The following is a 22,610-nucleotide window of genomic DNA, read 5'->3' as shown; positions in this document are numbered from 1 at the left end:
CTTTATTTTACTCGTATATTTATCATTTGTGTCACCTTTCCGCTCTTCCTTTAGATTTGAGTTTTCATCTGATGTCATTTCTTTCAGCCCTAATAACTTCATTTCATGCTACTTGTGCCAATCTACTTGAGATGAAATATCTCAGCTTTTACTTATCTGAAAATGTCATTGTCTTCATTTTTAAAAGTTTTTTTCATAAGATGTAGACCTCTAATTTTGGCATTGTTTTGCTTTCAGTCCTTTCAAAGTGCCCTTCCATTGCCCTCTGGTTTACACTGTTACAGGCAGTAATTCTCATCATTACATTTGCCTTTATATAATGTTTTTCTCTCATGCTACTTTAAAATGTTTTCACTATCTTTGGTCCTTAGTAATTTGAGTATAAGTACCTCGATACTTTTCTTTGTTTTTATTCTATTTGGCATTGGTTAATTTCTTAGATATATGGCTAACTGGTTTTTGAAAAAACAAATTTGGGGTATTTTAAGTCATTATTTTTTAATTTTTTCTTGCCCCAGCATCTTAAATCTTGCCTTCTGTATGTATAACTTCACATATGTACCATCTTAAATTGTTCTATAATTAATTTTGTATTTGTTCATCTATTTTCAGTCTTTTTTCCCTCAGGACTTTATTTTGGATTGTTTCTATTTCCATAACTACAACAGTACCCAATTGTTGTTAGCTCATTCAGGCAATTTTTTATTTCACTCACTGTATTTTTCAGTTACTGAAGTTTCACTGTTCTGTTTACACAGTTTGTATTTCTTTACTTAAATTTCTCATTTGTTTATTAATCAGGACCATCCTTTTCTTTGTTAGATATCTTCTAATTGCTTTAAAAATATTCTCTGTTAATTTCAATATATCTATCCTCTATATGTCTGCTCCTTTGACTATTTTTGGAGGAAGGTGGGTGGATTATATTTCTATTTCTCCTCATTTATAGTATGCTTTGATTGTGTGATTGATATTGTAAATTTTAATTTCCCTTTTCAAAGAGTAAACTTTGTTCTGGCTGAAAGCTAGTTTACAAGGGAGAGGAACTTGATCCCTTCTAAGTCTTATTTAAAAGTTTGTTGGAAGGAGTGTAGAACAGCCCTATTTTTAATGCGTTTTCTTTCTGGGATCTGAGTCAAATACATAGAATTTTCAGTGAGAGCTCTCTGTTTTGCTGTTCAGAGCTCCAAAGTCTCCAAGCATTGTGCAACCTGAAGATTCTCTATTTGCTTTTCCCTCTTTGTCTCTCTCTCTGAGTTATGTCTTATACTTGAAAAGCTAAGCATTGAGCTAAAGACCTTAGAGCATCTTTATATAGATTGCTGTTTTTCTTCTCTCTATGCTCCATATCCTGCGGTACTTGTCTTGCAAATTTCAGCCACCACGATTGCCTCAAACTGACTCTCCTTGCCTTCTTGCATCAGTGATAACACTGTTTTTCTTGGGCTCTATCTCCTTGTACTGTGATCTCAAAAGTGTTGCTAATAGGAAGTCATAGCTAGGTTTACCTTGTGCATCAACTTTATTTTACCATTTTTGTCCTGCTCCTGCTGTCCAACCTTTGAAAATAGTTGTTTAACATGTTCTGTACATTTTTACAGTTGCTACAGCAGAGTTGTTAGTAAGGTAACATTTATTCCATCTTATTCCAAACTGAATTTGAAAATTCTGTTTTTAAGTAATTAGGAATTCTTTACCAATTACCACATACATAATATAGCAATTTAAACTGACTACAGTATTTCCTTTACCAAGAACCTTAAAAATGAATTTATTGCAGAGTTTACATGACTGATTACAGAAATCAAAATGCAATCTGCTTTCAAAACACAGTAGTTCAAGAACCATTTTTTTTACTGTTTTTACTAAATATAAGAACAGAGACACTGCTTATAATTTTAGAAGACTGAACTACAGAGAAAAATGGAATTTTTGTAATTATTTAAAGAAACAGGAAAGAAACATTACATATTATCAAGTTTATCAAAGTCAAAATATGGAGGAAAAAAATCCATATTTGAGAATGAAACTAATATGCCTTGGCCTTTCCTTTATATTCCATAAGAATTCACTTTCTAAAGCTTAGTTTACTCTCATCTGCTGATCATCATCTATATTTCTCACTTCACACTTTGACAGTTCCATTCACTGAGTATTATACACCTAATAGAATGACTCTTTTCCTACTACCTTTGGAAGTTAAATATTGAAGTCTTTGCACAAAGAATTGCCTGATTTCCTTTTGTGAGGTGTTATAACTACTTCATAAGCATAAAAGAAAAGTAAATTGTACTCACTCGACTGCAAGCACCAGTAGTGGTCTCACAGACTGTGAGGATGGAGATGTTCTGAGGTCGGTTTAGCCATCTGACCACTGTCTTGGTATTGCTTACCCATTTAACCATAGTGATATAGTATTCTCTAGTTTGGAAACAAAATTAAAATCCACCTTTAGAGCCAGAGAACATTTAAAGAACCACTTGTTATTTTACCTGCATGAATAAATGAAATACTATAGGATGTCACATCATATAATTTCCATTTATGTATACATAAACATCTGTTTTTTCAAATATTCACATATGTAAGTACAGATATATGTGTATACATGTATACATATTAACACATACACATATGTATACATATAAAAATATACAGAAAATTTAGAATAAATTAGAAAGTAAATGAATTCCCAGAGAGGAAATCCTTGGAAAAATAAAAATAATTAAGATGTTAGACATTTATAAATAATTTCTAAGTCTTTATTGGTTAGAATTATAACATATGTGCAATAAATGTAACTTTTCTAAGCTATAGTCTATTTCTTTAAAAATATAGTAAATTAATTACAAGGCAAAGCTTACTTTTGACTTAATAGTTATTTTGAATGCATGAACTACATGTTATTCCACCTGTTCCGTGGGGACTTGGATGACAGAGGCATGAATGGTTTGTTCTGGCCTTTGTCATCTATGGTCCAGGGGTCAGTCCCAGTCTTATTCATATTTACTTTACAATATTTTTATCTTACTTAATTTGAAACAGTTTAAAATGAAGAAGGAATCAAAATGAAGGATATGAGGAACTATTGAATTTTTGGTATAGTAAGGATGCTAACTAACAGGGCCTATCATAACCTCTGGCTGGTCATACATAGAGAAAGCTTATATTTTTTCCTTCATACTTCTTTTATTAGTGACTCTGTTTGGAAATTTACGCAAATATCACAAAACTCTAAACCCCACAGGACAAAATGCAACCATCAACATTGATTCAATTTATATTTGAGAGAAGAAAACCAATAACTTTCCAGCATATTTGCCCAGTTTCAGAATAGATGAGTGCTTTCAAAATGGCTTGAGAAGTACTATCCATGAATATTGTCTTATAATTAATCCACCTAGTTTTTGCATGACTTAGAAAAATACACATATGGGAGAAAAACCTTCTGATACAAATCATTTGTCCTTAGACACATCTGGGGTAGACATTCAGCTACATGAATCCTATGTTTCTAACATCACAGAATAACTACTCCTTCCTCTAGAAGACCCGTTAGACTATCAGAGTAAAGACGTCAGTACAAGGGCCAGCAAAACTTGTCATACACATGTGAAGTCTGTCACATTCTCTCCCACAATCTCTTCAAGACATTTGGCAGCTTTCACAAACAGCTGAGTCCCACTTGAAAACTGCCAAGAAACTTAATTGTAATCATAACATGAAATTCCCTACATAGAGTTAGCAAGGCAACTTTGAATCAAACATGCAACTGGTTTAGGAATTATCACTGGCCAAATCAATGAACCTTGCAATTCTTCACACAATGATGAAGAATTTTCACTGTGTGTTGTTTAAACCAATTTATTATGGATGTATTATGTATCTGGCAATGTGAATATTAAAAAGGGGAAATACAGATATTAACCCTTAATAAATTTATCTAGAGGATTTGGCATGGAGGAAATGATAGTGGATATGATAATCAATCAGGAAAAGAAATGCTGACCTCTGACAATATATATTTCTGATTAATCAGTATAAGTGTTATTTGAAATTAAAGTAAAAAAGTGATTTGGGTACTGACCGAAGACTGCACGATGAAAGAGGTCATATTTGTGGAAAAATTAATAGAACTGGTATATAGAAGATTTTCAAGACCAATCAAGAGATTTGTCCTAATTAGCTAAAGTAATATTATACTTTGTGCCAAGTGAGATGAAAAACGAACATAAATGATTTTAAAATAAATGACAACAGCAACAATAAAAACAGAATTAAAATATTCATCTGAGGAGGTTGTTTTCCCTTTCCAAGTAGCACTCAATGAAATTTTGCAAGACCAACTTCATTGCAATGAATTGTCTTCACAGACATTGAAGCATTATATTTATTACCTATGATAGAATACATGACTTTTAAAAAGGATTTCATATTTGCAGAACAAAATCCAACCATTGGAGATCTGGTGAATAAATGATTTTTTAAAAGGGAACACTAACTTAGGTATAAAATTAGGTAAAAATTATTAATTATAGTCATTCCACTTATAGTTCTTTGATTAAATAATGTGATTACTTTGAGTGTTTATACACAATGTACCTTATGTTCATAAGACAAATTAATCTTATATGAGATATCTTAATATATATCTTATTTACAATCCGAAAGATGAAAGTTCTTCCCAAAACTGATATTGTAAAGTCTTTCAAGGGTAATCTCAAACCATTGAAATTTCCATGATAAAGTGTTGAAAATATCCAAAATGAAAGTTAAAGTAGAACTTGATCCACAAAAAGGGAGGAAAGATATGTTCACTAACTGTATCACATCCTGTATTCTTTCTTTCCTGGTCCCAAGATACAAGGTGTACATCTCTTCGTAATTCATATCTACTTATTCAGTTTTCTCTTGAATATTCAGCTTCCTCTGAGTGAGGGAGTAGGGAACTGCCCTCACCTGGATGTGTCACACTCCTCAGCCTGCCTGTGGAAGATGTGGCTGACCTCCTGGAACTCCACCTCATGCACACACTAGATCTGGTGAGCGTCCCTTCTTTATACATGGCTTTCCTGTTGGTTACTGTCTCCATGGCTCTGGATTACCTAGGAAGTCCTGGAGGATCTGGTATTCTTGAACCACAGCGACAGAGACAAGCAGGTTAGAGGGACTGCACTCAAGCCAGAAAAGACTTTCTATCAGCTGGGTGGTCTCACACAAGAGATCTAATCATTTATAAGGGTATGTGGAATGGAGGTCCCAGGATCACTAGCAGACAGGTATGTTAGAAATCAAACCTCTGTTTTCCCTGGCTTCCTGTCCAATCACTATTTTGTGTTTACAACAAAATCTTTGTGCATATATAGTTACACTGAGCTCATTCTTGCTCAGATAATCCGGGATCTCTGCCCATAAGTGTACTGTGATAGCATCCATGACCAACATGTATCGAGTGTCCTCCAAAGACCTCCTTTAATAACAAAACATTACTTGTAAGAAGGGTCATTTAGGACACTTCCATAAACATAGATTATTAAATAGCTTTTCATGAAAGGCACAGATATATTCCTTAGCAGAATGAGAGATGTAGACTAGACATACTTTTATGAAATAGTAAGAGAAAGCACGGCAGTTTCAAGCTCAGAGTGGCAATATGGCAGTGTCACATCAATATGATTCCAACAGTGGGACACAAGCATGGATGACTAAGGATGCATTTAAAATAATGTCAAAGACATACAGTAAGGAGAGACCAAAGACAACCCACTACCTTTTTTCTTCAGCCTAGAGATGTCTGAACACAAAGGATAACACTTCTCCAAAACAATGTGACAAATGCCTAGCCTGTGGAAAAATCTGCATAATTCACTATCATGGAAAGTCTTTCCTCTACGACTTAGCAGAATTTGTACCTATAAATTCCAATAAAGACTGAATGTTTGCAATACCTCAACACCACAGTGTAACAATTTAGAAAATATTTCTTCCCCTTAAGATGAGATGAGTCATCTGACACCCAGATGGGTCTGGGGATATTCAAGAAGGGTCATCATCTTAATTCATACCATGCTACATTCTGAAAAATTAACACAGATCATAATGTAAATAAAGATAAGTATACATGTTGAATTACTAATGAAGAAAAGTTGCATTCCTGATCTGAATTTGTTTGATGAAGGATCTGTAGCTGAATCACAAATATATTTTTTAAAAAATGAAAATGGTGTGGGGGAAGTAAATAGAAAAGAAATTATTGCCTTTCTTCAAATTATTGTGCCATTTTAATTTCTTTTTAAAACCACATAAAATAACTGGAATTTATTTTACTTTCTTTGAATAGAGTATAAGTACCTGGCTGAAGGGAAGTTTTACCAAATGATGCTACTAGCTTGGGGACCTATTTCTATTATAAGTATATATAGTAGTAGTTATAAATGAATCAATCAACAAACCAAATAATCAACAGACCAAAACTAATAACCTACCTAACACCTTCAAATTCAAAACAAACCTTGTTCTTTGAGGTAGGAGTCAGGGAATACAGTTTATAGGGTAATTCAAGTCTTATGAGAACATCTTCCTATATTTATCTTTTAAAGTCTTCCTCCCTATATAGGTATGCACATATATATTCAATTATTATTACTGTTACTGTGGTGATCTTTTTAGAGAGAAGGCAAAAGATGGTCATATATTGAGTTCAGGTTTAGTGAAAAAAAAAGAACAACCAAAAAGGAAAGAAGATACTATCTAACTGCACTGAGGAATAAAATGTGGTTCACTTACTGATTGCCATTGCAAAGATCATCTGAAGATAATACAAAAATATAGTACATGCTTAGAGAACATACTAAAAAAAGAGTGAACAAGTAAATCATTACAGACTAAATTAACTATTTGGGTATTCTACTATTGAGAGTTTAAGTAATCTCTCAAATAATACAGATGCTATGATCTAAACATAATACAAACTATAAAAACAGAACAGGGTATTTGAATGCCTTAATAAGGCTTGTGAAAAGTATGACACTAATAAATTAATTTATGTATTCTTATACATTTAAAAAATAAAAAAATGATTTGGTATTGCTGGCAATTTATAGGAATACTGCCACTAATAAACATAGGATTATTGCTACTAATACTAGTACCAAAAAATTAATTTATATATATAACATTTTCAAAAGATAAAAAGAATTTGAATTAGCTTAGAAAGATTTAAGAGTAACATGGTAAAGAAAATTAGGAAGGCAGATAAAGGAAAATAAGATATTGTGGAAACCAAGTGTTACTGTGATGCAACTCCATGTCCAAAATACAGTAATGCCAAGAATTAAAACACAGTAAGTTACATGATTCACATTGCACATGAGAAAAAATGTGGCAGGTTTTCAGAATCACAGATATTACCTAGAGAAACCATAGATGTGTGTGCGTGTATGCATAGAGAGACTGGAACACACACAGAAATAATGACAGAGAGACAAAGACAGAAACAGAACCAGAATTAGAGACAGAATACTTGTGACATGGCTTCAGAGAAATCTTTGTGTGTTTGTGTGGACATCTCCAATACATCTGTAGAGCAGTAACAATGATATATTTTTTTACAGCAAATATTATTCTTTAATTACTTGTGTTGTATATTCTCCATTTGCCAGTTCCATTCTCTAAGCTGCCCCCTCTCCTCACCCTCCACACAGCCACGTCCCGAGGCTGCCCTCTCAGTGGGAGGCTGGGAGGAAGAGAGTTGAGGGTATTAATTCCCAGGAACCCCTCCCTCCCTCCTAGAGCATGGCTGGCAATAACTGAGTGGCTCACTCTGTGGACAGGTCCAGGTGGCCCACCCTGTTCTTCAGCCACAGCCTCTTCAGATTTCACAAGTAAGCTTGGGCCTTGCTCCTCCAGTCCAGGGGCAGTAATAGCTTTCTGCTGTTGTAAACTCTGTGCTGCTTTCCCATCTTTTGTAAGCTTCCCCTTAATCCTACCCATACCTTTGTTAATAACCCCTTAATTAAATGCATTTCAATTACTCCTCTTGAGTGTGTCATCTTTTTTATTTCCAGTGCCTTAACACTAAATTATGAAATATATATATATATATATATATATATATATATTCTTTTAAGTCTCAAGTATATGTCTAACGAGGGCACAATACTTTTCTGCAAATTTCCATATACCTGAAGTACTAAATATTAAATATTAGAGATACTGATAATACTAAAAATAAGAGAATAATCCTAAAAATAAGAAAAATAAGAGTTTAGTTTCCATCTTTTATACAGCTGGATGAATGCATCTTTCTTTAATTCACACCATGGAAATCAAAATTTAATTCCTATGTGTGTTTTTGGGAGCATGTAAGTCTCACCTGTTCTCAGAGTGACTAAATGAAGATGACATAAAATTCATTCATTTTCCTTCTTTTCTGTGAACTGTACTAAAGCTTTCACTAGGAACAAATGACTAAAGAAACATGTTTCTATAAAACTGAAGCACTGGGAATATTTTAAAATACCAGTTTTGAAGTAAACTTTGATTTGATTTTTCCAACAAAGGGAGTAAATCATACACTTTGGTGCATTTCACACACCACAGCTGGCACTATGAGAGACCATGGAGAAGAAGAAGAACTGTTATGTACACTGTGTAGATAAGGTTTATGTGACTCTCCCCAAACTACAAACGAAGTTTATGGCTAAACCAACACCTGAACTTGAATTACATTGAGGGATTTTTTCTTCACAGGCTTATTCCTCACTCTTAATGGAACCCAGTATATTATTCCATGTCCTGGACTTACAACATCTAAAGATATGTGATCTCTTTTTGCAGTGGGTGACTAAGTTTATCATGTTTTACCTCAGATGTTAAAGAGACATAAGCTTAACTAATGTTCCAATAAATGACAATTAATTTTTCAAAGATTAAAAAAAACTGATGAAGTTAGAATTATTATTTTAGGATTAAGGTACTCAGATCCATAGAGGTGGAATGACTTGTCCAAGGTCACACCACAAAATGGAGGTAGAGATGTGACTCACACACTCCTGTCTACTGCCCTTTCCTATTATAATTCAGAGTCTCAAACAAATCAGAAAACAAGATAAGTTAAAGACCTCATAAAATATTAATAGTTTCTTAATAGCTTCATTTATGATTAACTCTTTCATGGCTGGAAGGCTGAGTTCAACTCGAAGCTTCTGCCTGACTTGGTCAATCCTGTGGTACTCTAAGTGTCAGTGCATATGGCCCTCTGAAGTATTTCCACCAGGATTTGGTGCTCTGTAACCTGAAATAGGGTTGGCTCATTTTCTACCTCTGCTATCAACTTATCTTGAGGATCTATATATTTTCTCTTTGGGATTTATTTTTTCCATCAATAATGGGAGAAGTTTATATAAAGTAGTTAATGAAGACCCTTCCAGTGTTAGCATTACATATATTTTTAATAACTTTTCAAATAGGAAAAATTTCCTCACACTGCAGGTTATACTACCTGTGAAAATCCTCAACTATGATGAAATTTTCCCAAATATGTCAACAAAACAACATTTGAGTAGAATTTTTATTTGAATCAGTCACCGTGCTTTGATTGTTGATGTCCTCCAAGCCAACTGAACTTAGTCTCATATTATTCAGGGCAGCCTAAAATAATTTTCCTAAATCAGCTGCCTATTCCATCTCCAGGACTGTTACAAATTTTCAAAGGGTTACGGTATTTGAAAGAATCACTCTGTGTTGCTTTGGGCTTGAGACCACTCTGGATTTCAAAATCCACGTGATTATTTGATTAGTTGTTTACCACTGGAGAGTTTGCTAGTATTAAAATTATATTTCTCACACATAAAATGTGTTTCTTTTCACCTGGTTCAAACTTCTTAAATAAGAAGGCTTCTTATTTAGCCTAATTTAAAACAAAATATCATTACATTTCCCTGGCTGGGGAAGAAAGCTAAGGAATCACTGGCAAGCTATGGGAGAATGTTGGAAAAACTGCACAGAATTTAGGGAGGTTATACTCTTTTAAAGAGGACCATTTTGAAAAACAGAGTGACTATTTTCAGAAAGAACATTCAATGAAAATTATCCTTTGCCCCCCTTTCTCTGTCTCATCTCCCACAAAAGGTCTAATTCTCAGTTATCAGTATATTTAGTCCTTTTGTGGTGCTGCTAATCACCTTAAATTTGAAATGTTTTCTGGGGACAATAAGAGACTCTGAATGAGTTCATTTTTGCACTCATGCAGGCAACCTTAGCTTCATTTTCAAATGGATTTGTTGAGCTGATCACATCTCTCTCTAAATTGTAACAAAATGATAATTGGAGTTAAAATAACATTTCCCAGTAAAAGTGAAATCGAAATTGCCTACCTCACTTTAAAGCTGTCAGGTGGCATTAGTTCCAAAGTATGAGTTGGTCCATATAGGTTTACAACGTATAATTTGATTGTAGGGTTCACTTGACCTGCCTTTGAGAAAAGGAAAGTTGTAATGCAAATACATTTAGCATTAAAATATATTGAGAAAAAAAGCAAGTGCATTCTGACTCTTTTACAATGTTGTGTTAGAACAGGGGAAAAAGTTTAATTTCTCTGAAGTAGAAATGATTTTAAATTCAACAACTTGATTGCTTGCAATTGTTTTTGTAGATTGCTGCTTCTCAAGCATTTTAGTCAGGCAATTAAAGGTGATAGAAAATCATAATGACTTTATTCATTAGGCCAAGAGAACTACTGTGTTCTTTCCCTACAATGACACCAGAAGGGCTGCCTTTACAGAATAGCTAGTAGATCGAACAGCTCCTCGCATTATAAGATATGAAATGCAATGGGAAGAAATCTTAGCTAATTAAAAGAAAAAAGAAGAGAAAGAAAGAAAAAGAAAAACAAAACCTATTAATCCAGGTGCCATATGCCCAACCTATTTTGTGCACCAAACATCCCAGGTTTTCTTTTCAACTTTAATGGGTACTAGATGGGGTGTCAGTGACCCTTGGTTGGTGGGCAAGAGCAGACTGCCCTCACTAAGTACTCGGCAGGGAGAGTGGAAAGACAGTGGTAAGAACATGGAATTTGAGTTTAATAAATCAGTGTATGAAATACTAACTAGCCTGCATAGCAGTGAGTATGTTTCTGGCTTACAGTATGTGTTAAAGGAACTAAATGAATTATCTCATTATGTGTTCCTACTACAGTCATAAGATATGATTATAACCACTTTCCAGATGAAAATGGGGCCAGTAAGCAAACTGTGGAAGGCAAAATGACCAGGAAATGAGGAAAGCAGTATTTATACCCAGGAGGCTTATAACTGCCACAGTTTTGCTAGTTCCTTCCTAGGCTTAGCCTCCAATGTTTATACTGTGAACTCCTAGTTGGCAGAAATGGGAATATTCATTAACAGATCTCAAGCTATTTGAATGAACGAAGAAAATGTTTATGTGAATAAATGATTTACAGATCAGTTGACTACTTGTGGCTTAGTGTGTTTCTTTTCTTTATTTTCTGAATATGTTTCCAAACAATTTACTAATATCATTGTGGTGTGGCTGAGGTTTTAAGAGAAGACGACATGAGAGATACAAAGAAAGACTAGAGTATTAAACGTGAGTTGAATTAAAAGACCTGACAAGAATCTAAAGGGAATGATAAAACTGACTTAAAGGTCACAAAAATAAACAAACAAGCAAAACTGATTAATATTCAAGGAATTGGCATGTTCATCTAAATCAGGACAGGAAGCAAAAGTACATTTTTCCAATAGTCAGTAATAGCTCCTTAAGAACTAGTGTTAGGTTGTTTATTACTATTTGTTAGGTTATAAAAAATGACAAGCATGGAGGGGAGAGTAGAGGGATGAATGGGTGGAGCACAGAGACCTTTTAGGGCAGAGAAAATGCTCTGTATGTTACCATAATGACGGACACATGTCATTTTACATTTGTGCAAACCAATAGGATGTACAACACCAAGAGTGAGCTGCAATCCACACTAGGCACTTTGGGTGGCTGGAATGTGTCAGTGTGGGAATCATAAGCTGTAACAAATGCCCCACACTGGTGTGGGATGTTCACGATAGGGTAGGCTGTGCATGTGTGAAAGAAGGGGGTAAATGAGAATTCTTTATACCTTCCCCTCAATTTTACTGTATACCTTAAACTGCTCTAAAAAATAAAGTCTTGGTGAAAAAAAATGACTAACACATCTCTGGAAATGCATCACACACAGGTCAGAAGTTTGGAGCCCAGGAACAGACTCAGCAAAGTCCTTTACTATAACAATACAGGGCTATTCAGTAAGATTATGGAAATTGTTAATATAGTAAAGGGCTTCCTGGAAGAGAAGCTATGAGCCTGCCTCACAGAGAAGACTCTGGTGTCAGGTTTTGTAAAAGCTGTTCATTGCTCTATACCCTCAAGTGCCTGGGCAGGGTTGTGTTACATGTGATATTCAGTAGGGCCATTCAAAGTGTTGTTCCAGCATCAATCAGCATCACCTGGAATCTTAGAAAAACAAATTCACAGGCCCCACACAGACTTGTACTCAGGCCAAATCAGAATCTCTAGGTGTGGGCCTGAAAATCTGTATTTTAACTTTTTAACATGATTCCTAGATAACTATAATTAGTATGCAAATTTTGATAGAACACTGATGCATATGTATATAGGTTCATATATATATTTGGCCCTCTGTGTGTGTGTATGTATATATCTATATCTATAGATAGATAGATAAGATAAATGATAGATAGATAGATAGATAGATGATAGATAAAGATATAGAAATAGCTGTAGATATATAGATACATATACACATATCCATAGCTATATCTATTTATATACAGCTCAGTAGCTATAAAGGTTAACCTGCATCAGAATCACTTAGGGGGCCCCGAGGGCTGGTTTTATCCTGATTGCTGAGGCCCACCTCCAGTATTTCTAGTTTGGATGGGACTTGAGAATCTGCTTTTTAAACAATAATGTCAATAAGGCTGATACTACTGGTAAAAGGACCGTATTTTAAGAACTGGTTTAGCTTAATCTGTGAATCAGAGAAAGCTCAGTCCAAATTTTGATTGTCATTTAGTAGACTATAAATCATGGGCAAGATGTTAAAGATCCTCATGTATTACTTTATTTGATTATTGTGGGTAAGAATGCAATATTTCCAGAATCTCTCACCTGGCCTTAGTGCATCTCCATATAAATGGGTTTTTCTCAGGGGTGGAGAAAAGTAGCCTCTCCATATCAATAGGTAATTACAAGGGGGAGCGAGGGTATATCTGGATAAGAGAGGTTGGGTGGGGTCGCTTTTTGCAGCTGGGTTGTGAGAGACATGGTTTAGCAGAAGTGGATGACTGACTGTAGCCAATAAATGGGTTTCTCCTATTTTATTTCTCCCTTTGGCTGATTTCGGTTTCAAAAGTAATTTGCCCTGGGCTGGGAAAATATTTTCCCCCAGAATTACAGTTATCAGAATGAGACAATATTTTTCTGTCACAAGTCAGAAATTTTGAGCCAAAATAGGATTTCTTTCTGTAAAAATAGATCATGATTTTGTTATATGAACTAACAAAAAAGACGATTTATAAAAGTGACTAAAATAGTATATAGTAGTGAGTTTAAAATGATAGTTATGTACAAGGAACTTTCTTTTCTAGTTAGTGAAAAACTCTGTTTTTAATCTTTCAATAACTAAAGGAAAAGAAAAATTTGATCTTGACAGTTCTTATCAATGATGTATTATTTTATGACATATTTTGTCAAAGACATACATGTTTATTACTATATCTTAAGGCATTTTTTTTCATATTCATAGCACTATAAGCTTATACTTGTACAAGATCACCGGTACCCCAGTCAGCTTCTACATGAAAACAAATGAAAAGTTGTGTACAGATGTGGCCAATTTTAGACAAAAAACAAACATCAGGATGTTTCCAAAATTCAACTGTCCAGCATTCTATAATCTCAATTAGAATTTTATCTTCCCATAGAAATTAAGTGCACTTTGCAAGTTTACTTGCACTTTTTAATATTTGAATCATTTCAATAGTTTGCAAATTAGAGCGGTTCATCTATTTGCTTTTTACAGTCACATTTGCCACAAAGAATGCAAGTGCACAGAATCTTTCCTCTATGATTCTGAAACACAAGCTTCAATAATAATTAACCTTATTTTACTGGCAACTAAATTGTCATTAAACGAGATAATGTTTTAATTAAGAAGATTAACCTGAGGTTACTGAGATAGAACTGTGCATCTTTTTTGTGCTGAATTGCTAATGATAGGGTCTTTTAAGAGTTCTAAATCATGCTGAATTAAGTACAATACACATATATTTGTGTTATGTATTTCATTAGTAAATCTACCACTTTGGATACTTGCTGCACTCATTTTCATCTAGTTTAATTTGATGTGCAATTTAGTGTGAACTCTGTTTATTACTTCAGTGTCTACAGTACCACTTTTTGAAAGTTTAGTGCCTAAGCAAGAGCAAATCAACATAATACATTTTTAATGGAAGAACTAACAATTTTTTTTTTGTAAACCAGAATAAAAAGTAATGAGACTTTGAAAATTCAAAGAATATACTCAAAATGATACTGAGATTTAACCTGAGAACAAGAACTAAACCCCAGACCTAGTTTCCATGAGTGCTACTGTCTTAAGTACCTGGGGAAGTATTCTTCCTGACAGTCACCTGAGGACTTGGCATTCTTTCTCTCAGCTTTGGACATTAGGATATCTGTCTTTTCTTTATTTTTATCACTCCTCAATGGTAGTTATTCATTCACACTCAGGACCTTCATCATGTATTACATACACCATGTAGAACATGCATCATGTACCACATGTATATATGTATATTTATAACAGGTTTGAGGCTCAGAATGTCTACACATACTCACATATAGCTAAGTCATTAGCAGTAAATGGAGCAGACAGAATGCCACATTTTTTTTTGTTAACTTGACAAGGAAATATTTTGATTCCAGCTGTGCCTTCTGAGATATAAGTTAACCTCTGACAGTTTTATAGAAAGGAATAGAATCAATAAAGTTGAGTTATTTCTCTGTTCTTAAAATAACTGTGACTTTTATAAAAGGATGAGCCTTTTAGAAGCTAAGTGTGCATTTATAAACAGAGGCAATTGTGAGGAGGTTAAAAAAAAAAAAGTGAAAAGTCTCTCTGAAAACATAAAGGCTATTATTAGCATGCATGTGTCACACACTTAATAAATAAACATTATTTTATGCCTAGCTTTACTCTTAAGAAATAGTAAATAATTAATTGAATAATAACTTATTAGGTAATAGCAAAGTGTCTGGGTTTGTCAAACTAGTATCTTCTGAATTACTGCTGACACATACGAATCCTTTCAGATATTTGTATTTGTCCATTTGTTTGTCTCAGTCATGTTAAAATGATGAGGCTTAGCAGTGTCCAAGTTCAAGCACCAGGAGTCCATCACTGAGAAGGCAAACTTGAAGACGCAGCTATTGGCTCTTATGTGACAATTCTAAATCCCACTTCTCTCAGGAAATGGATTACAAAAAGTTGTCCCTTCTCTGGGGCTGATGTTATTCCCTTTGTGCAGTATACAAATTGATCACTTGTGTGTGAATAGCTTGCTTATTAGCATATGCTTTTCATTATATGCCCCTTCATTTTGTTTGTCAGGAGAATGTTTATCATCATAAGCAAATCATATGAGAATTGATACATTTGAAAAGTCTGTTTTTCTCTGGGAAAAAGGTGCAAGTATGCTGTTCAGGCATGAATAGTCATCCATAATATATAATTAAATATATATTAGAGAACTCAAAAGTACTTTTCTTGGAGTACAATGAAAATCTCTTGGTGAATATGAGTATTTGTTGTTAGGCCAAACTTTGCCATGTGCTCCTGGAGAGTACTGAGTACGGTGCCTCCTAAAATAATATTTCGAGGTCATGGAAACAGATTCCTTTCAGTCCTGCTGTCCTTATGAGCAGTAAGTCAGTCATTTAATATGGAAGTCATTCCATGGAAGGAAGATAGGACGGGGAGAAAAAAAAGATTTCACAGAATCTCCCCAAGGAAACACTCTTCTGATTCCTACTCTCATATTCAAGCCTTTTAAAAAAAATTCCCACCTTGGATAACTTGAGTCTGGTGGGTGAAAACAAGGAAAGCTGTTTCCTGACCACGACTTCATTGCAGGCATAGAATAATTATTGTGTGATGGGTCATTTCATTTGTCCAGTATTTTGCCCAGTTAAGCCAATGCACAAATTGAAAGGTATAAAACCTATTGGCTTGGGAAACAGAACTCATAAAAGGAGTGGCTAAAACAGCTTCTAAACTAAATCAGCAGCCATCTCTTCACTAATTAAGAGCTAACATGTATAAAGTAGAAATTAAGAAGTTTTCTGTAAGACATCTTCATATGATTAATGCATGGGAGCCTCACTCATGAACCTTTTTATGGTAATATACATGGGGAAATACATTTTAAAAAAGGAGAACTTAAATAATCAAAAATGGCATACAGTAGAAAAACCAGTTCTATTACAGATGGTTTTACATTCTGTTTCCCAGTATTTGCTATTTGGAGAGGATTTCTGTATTTGTCTTATTCAAAAAAACCAACTTCATGTATCTTAGCTGTGCTCTACCCCAGCACTTTATAAATATGTTTCAGAGTATGCTCTGCCAAAATAATACTGATGTTAATACTAATACTAATAAATTCCTTATGCATAGTCTATTCTGTATCAGTGACTTTTTATGTTTAGTCTATTCTTCATACAGATTTTTTATGCTTTGTCTATTCCTCACTGGAGATTCTTTATGCTTAGCCACTTCCTTAGAGGAGATTTATAATGCACAGTAACATACAGTGCATTAAGTGCTCTAAGAAATCATCTGAAAGAAGCTAATTTTTTTTTTTAGCTAATAATTTCCAATTTGTTTGACCATAGGACTGTTTCCCTTTAACACCTATTAACTAGATTATAAAAAATATTAACAAATAGAATAGACTTTGGAGAAACATTTGATCTGGTGGTAGTGCTGGCCCTTAACTCTTCTCACCCTCTTTTCAGCTGGGAGGGAGAGTGAAATAAGAACAAGAGCATCTAAGTGAAATAAATGCAGCAAAAGTGTAAATTCTCACACACTCCAATCACCTTTACCTGTTCCTACCCACACACTGTGTACAGACTACTGCAAGCTCGAAACAATGAGTCTATCGATGAGGAAAGCTTCTTTTTTTCCCAAAGACATCTTTTTCATGAACCTAAAGACTATCAATCAAGTCATTGGTGCAGAGAGAGAAGGAACAAACTAGCACCTCCACATGACTTACCTTAGGATACGGGTACTGCTTTCCTTTGGGGTACAACGCTCCAGTAAACTGAGGGATAACCATGTTAGGCACCAGTGAATCATTTATCATCAGGAAGGCAAGCCTTTCTCCATCTGGTGACCACCAGTGGGCAATGTGAGAATGCAGGAGTTCCTCTAGAATAAACGAGTGTTATTTGAAACCTACTGTAGAGATGTGGGCTTAGTCACCCACAAACATCTGTCCTTGAAATCTCCATTGTACATATTTATTTTTATACAGGGTATTGGATTTTTACCAACTGCATGGAGAACTCTATTTCTGAGTTACCCTTTTAATCCCAGGAAACAGAGGAAGGAAGAATGAAGCAATGAAGGCAGGATTTCATGGATTGTTAGCAGTGTGAACAGAGGAGATGAAAACACAATTGGAGTAAAAAAGAATGAAAACAGAAATTGAAGACCGAAATATAGCATAAAGCCATAGTTGTGTCAACATTCATTCATATTTGCATTTAATCACATTTCCATCCATTCATCATCAAACAAGATGAATACTCACTAGACCCATTTAGCTATTTTAAGCTCTAAGGAAATAGAGTAAGAAATATACTGTATATCCTTCACATGACCTCAGATTCACTGTCCATTTTTCTACACCCGCTTTCTGGCTCAGAGAATAAACCTATGTGAACTACACTGACAGGACTCTTATGCCCTCTAGAGTACAGCTATTTTGGTATTTTGGCAAGAGATTAGAAGGAGGACAGTAATGTCAGCATATTTATGCCCTTGGCTCTACCCTGAAATGTCAGGCTCTCAGTGTGTTGTAAGTGATGTTACTACTTCTGCCAATACAACCTCCTCTACAATTGTTTTCCTTTTGTTCCTGTGGTGGCTCCTCTCTATGGTCACAGGGGTAGTGATCACTGGGCTGCTACTAGTCCAGATTTTACTCCTGTCTGTTATAGTTTCCTTATAACTTCACCTTTGAAAATGGTCTCTGTAAATAAATGCAGGCTTTGTAATTCCTCTTCAAATTACTGAGTGTGCCAACTCTTTTCTTCTGGGGTCCTGACTGATAGAGTGAGTAATATCAGCAATAGAATCAGAAAGAGACTTTCAATTTAGATTTTTGAATTAGTTGGAGATATATCTATATCATCTCTATATATGTCTATCTGTATCTACATCCAGGGGTAATAATCAAATTTCCAGGGGTAAATGGCACATAGATAATCAATAGCAAGAGATGTAATAGTAAGTAAACAGGTCATCAGTGGTGATGACATGGAATGAAATGCAGATAGAAAGGAAAGGCATTGGGAAGACCACTGGTTGTGGCACTTCACTTGCTGTAACAATGCTAAATGCAAAGATTGTAAAGTGAAGTTCACATGGTTATTTTGTCACCTCAGAGAGATGACATAGGAATAAACAGAAACTGAACTCATGATGGTAAAATTAGGACTACACGAAAGGTCTCTGTGGTATCTTTATAGAAATCCCTTTCTTCTGTAGTTGCAGGGCAGAAATGGCCGAGGTCCTAGAGAATATAATATGGGCTTCAGAGCTGCAACACAAAAGAGGGGCTCAACTCCATTTGTTTTTTAAAATTAAGGTAGAGATACTAATATAGAAGAATTGGACCATAAAGCATAGGAAAAGGATGCTTGGGTAAACATGTGCACTATACCTATGCTTTCTGGACCAGCCTCATAACACATTTTACAGTAGAATGTTGCTATATGTGTCTAATTTTATGACTGAATATTTTTGAACCTCAGAACTCCCACAAGTCTTCTTGCTAGCAAAGGCCACCTCTGTCCAAGACAGCCAGGCCTCCTCTGCATAAAGGCAGAGTGCAAGATGAATTCCTGTCATGTTTAAGAGTCTGTATCCCTAGGGAAGAGATCAAGTTCCTTGGAAACACTGGGAAATCTCTGCTAAAGGGAGAGAAGATTCATTGGGACTGTACTTCTGCAAAGGTTAAGAGAGACTGGGCAATTTGGACTTCGAAGAATAACATAAACTGTAGTCATGTGTGCTGCCCTGTTCTGTTTCCCAGGTAAGCTGTAAAGCTGCCAGTTCTGAATAGAATCCAAGCAAGAGAGGGCTGTGCAGTAGATCAAAGCTATGGTACAATGTTCCCTACCATCTCTACCTTGTGACCCAACACATACAATGGTAATGTAAGTGTCCATGGCAAACAGAGATGCTGTGTGGGGCTTCTGACATTCACCATATGACTATCAAAGCACTGGCATCATAAGCTTTAGAAAAAAGCCATTTCCTCCTGTGCTGATAAATAGTCTCTATTTCAAAAGTAGCTCTCTATTGGGTCTGGCAGGAACAATTAGCCTGACCGTGGGCTACCAAGTGGCAATGCGACCCAAACTGCCCGTCACAGACTGAACGTTAACTGGCTTATATTCCACTCTAAACAGAAGTGGTATATATGGGACTATAACATGTTGAGTGAACTGCCCATAGTATTGGATCCCCCACTTTATTCTTTCGCTTCAATGCCTCAAGACATGTTTTCCAATACAAGCTGGCAGAGGAGTGGATGCAGGCCTGGTGTATGTGCAGGTTTGTATGATGTAGTTGAACACTCTGGAACTGGTTAAGGCTCTGTATTATAATCTGACTCAGGAATGGCATTAAAAGATGATAATAAACAAATCCTCTCAGTTGCCAGGCTTTTGAATAAGATTTTTAGTTTTCCACTTCTTGTGGAAGGAGACATGCCTTGAAGCACACATCCATCCTGACTCATGCACAGTAAATAATAAACAGCCACCTAAGCAGGAATATAGAAGAATAAAATTAGAAAATTAGTGACAATGAAGTTTAGGGAAAGACAAGTGTATGGACTTATCAGAAGGGTTGAAATGTGAAAATATTAGCATTCTACTTAATGTCGACCGGCAGGGGAGTCTCTCAGCAATCAGATGGACAATGTGACTACTGTGTGCATGCCTGTTTGCTTCTGGCTTCAACTATTACCTGCCAATAACAGTGAGCATCGCTAAACTCTTGATAAGGCATTATTTCCCAGCAGTACCAGTTGGGTACCTGATGGCAGGTTGATTATTCGGGAACCATTCTGTGAAGAAGGGGTAGCACTTTATCTTTACAGAGACAGACACATATTCTAGGTATGACATGTCTCTGCTATTTACAGTCTTAACAGCACTGCTGTTCATGAACTTACAGAATAATTTACCCATTAGCATGATAACCCACATTACGTCACATCCAAAAAGGAAACATTTTATAGGAAAAAAGAGGTAGTAGGCTCAGACCCATTGAATTCTTTGCTATCATTCTCCATTAGATGTACGTGCCTGGCTTGAAGAAGAATGAAACAGCTTTCTCTACCTTGATTTTGGCATTTTTTGTTTCAAAAGAACCTTGAAGTTGGGGAGTCACTCTACAGCATGCATGTGTCTCTCCTGAATAATCAGGAAGGACAGAGCTTTGAACTAAGGGGTAGAAATGTAATGTTCTCTTTCACTATCACACCAATGACCCACCAGACACATTTTGTTTCTTGTCCTCATGGTAATGAGCTTGGTGGGTCTAGAAGCCCAGATATCCAAGGGAGGAGTACCTCCAGCAGGGAATATAGTTATAACTCTCTTCCTCTGAACTGGTAGCTGACATTTCCCGTTGACCATTCTGGGCTCAATAGGACTGGGAAAAAAAAATGACAGAAAACATAGTCGCTGTACTGAGTCTAATGATAAACCCCAGGAATAAAAGATGTCTTTACTGTACAATGCAGGGCAAGGAAGAATATATTTGGAATTTAGCAGATTCACAAAAACTCCTTTGTTCAATTCCATTTCATTCCAAATCCACATTTCTACATGCCAATTTTCACTTCAATGGAAAACTGAAATTGTAGCAACATAATTAAGAAAAAGAAGCAAAGAAATAAGATTTAGAGGGAATTAAGTTTTGGTTTGCTCTACCAGGTAAATTCCTGTCCAGTCAAAATGCTGGCAGAAGGTAAAGGGAAAAGTGAATGAGCAGTTGACAAAGGGAGCTATGATTGCCAATTTAAGCTATATGGCAAGCTTATTTCTTTTCGTAATGAAGGCATTTTCCCCAAAACCTTACATGAAAACACATGTTGGCTCTAGTGATAAATTCTAGGCAGGTAAAGAACTGGACCAACACCACTCTACAATGCACCAGCAGCAGATGGGACTCTGCTCCTCTGCTGGGGACACAATCTTTGTATCTGAGTAATAAGAATTCTCCCATGATCTCTGAGCTTGTTGGTGGGGCCACTATGAAGCCAGACAAACCAAATGAAGAGAAGAAAGTCAGTGCATGATATTCATTTCCTTGGTTCCGACCTGTCAAAATCATGTGAATATGGCTGTGCACCTCAACCGAAACTCAGAGCTTCTACTTGTGCCAACTATAGGATTCCCTTCATCCACGTTCTCGCAACAGCTGCCTTCCCTTCCCACTGTAGATGCAGATGTTAATGGTGGAAACATTAGAGCCACAGGTTGCTCCACATTGCTTTTCTTTGATAAGTGGCCCCTTCGTAATTAAAACTTTCAATATTATTTTGAATGTGCCATTTTGTCTTTCCAGCTGATCATGACCCTGACTTATACAAGTAAGTTACAATTCAGAGGAGGAGACGTGAGTTTTCCGCATGACACACTAAGGGGAAAAAAAATGCTAAATGCCATGTGAGTGTATATTTGAAGTCTCATGAGACTTAAAGTTACTGAGAGATCAGATTGTGTTGCCTGAAATCAACACTCAGCTTTTCTAAGAAGTGGTGCCATCCTAGTTACTGAAATAGGTGTGCATTCCAAAATTTGAGGATAACATTGAGTAGACTAGATTATCACTATGCTAAAATAGCAAAGTAACACACAACGTTATGTGACTTTTGCCAGGTATAAAAATAAAACTAACTTAAATGGGAAGGAGAAAAAAAAGGAATCTTTAATATGCATTTGTTTGAGCCTTCCTGGAAAAGGTACACACTTCTTTAATTGCAACTAACCATACTTTTTCTCATGGATTGAATCTTCCTGTGTTAATTATATTATTTACAAACAGTGTATTTTTACAGGTTGCATTCCATTCCATTTTAGTGTGGGTTTGGATATTTGTCATCTTTATTACACTGATTTAAAAAATTTCACTGCAGAGCACATGGAGTTTTCAACACATTGTTTTATATCACAGGTACTTAAAAACATAGCCTCAACACAAAATGCTTACAGAAAAATTACTA

General features: G+C 35.5%; 1 protein-coding gene across 3 annotated transcripts in view; it reads right to left on the bottom strand.

The window, feature by feature from the left end:
• Nucleotides 1-22,610, bottom strand: part of DPP10 (dipeptidyl peptidase like 10) — a 674,550-nt gene that overhangs the window by 77,209 nt on the left and 574,731 nt on the right. For all 3 annotated transcript variants that reach the window (XM_036886636.2, XM_036886633.2, XM_036886635.2), the window contains 3 exons: nucleotides 17,358-17,512; nucleotides 10,377-10,474; nucleotides 2,298-2,421 (listed from right to left, as the gene is read on the bottom strand). In XM_036886636.2, the coding sequence (XP_036742531.2) occupies nucleotides 2,298-2,421; nucleotides 10,377-10,474; nucleotides 17,358-17,512 (377 nt within the window). The remainder of the gene's footprint in view (nucleotides 1-2,297; nucleotides 2,422-10,376; nucleotides 10,475-17,357; nucleotides 17,513-22,610) is intronic.

The sequence above is a fragment of the Manis pentadactyla genome, chromosome 8 (genome assembly GCF_030020395.1).
Source record: "Manis pentadactyla isolate mManPen7 chromosome 8, mManPen7.hap1, whole genome shotgun sequence".
Taxonomy (NCBI): Eukaryota; Metazoa; Chordata; class Mammalia; order Pholidota; family Manidae; genus Manis; species Manis pentadactyla.
The sequence above is the reverse complement of the archived record's forward strand: the minus strand, read 5'-3'. Positions and strand labels throughout refer to the sequence as shown.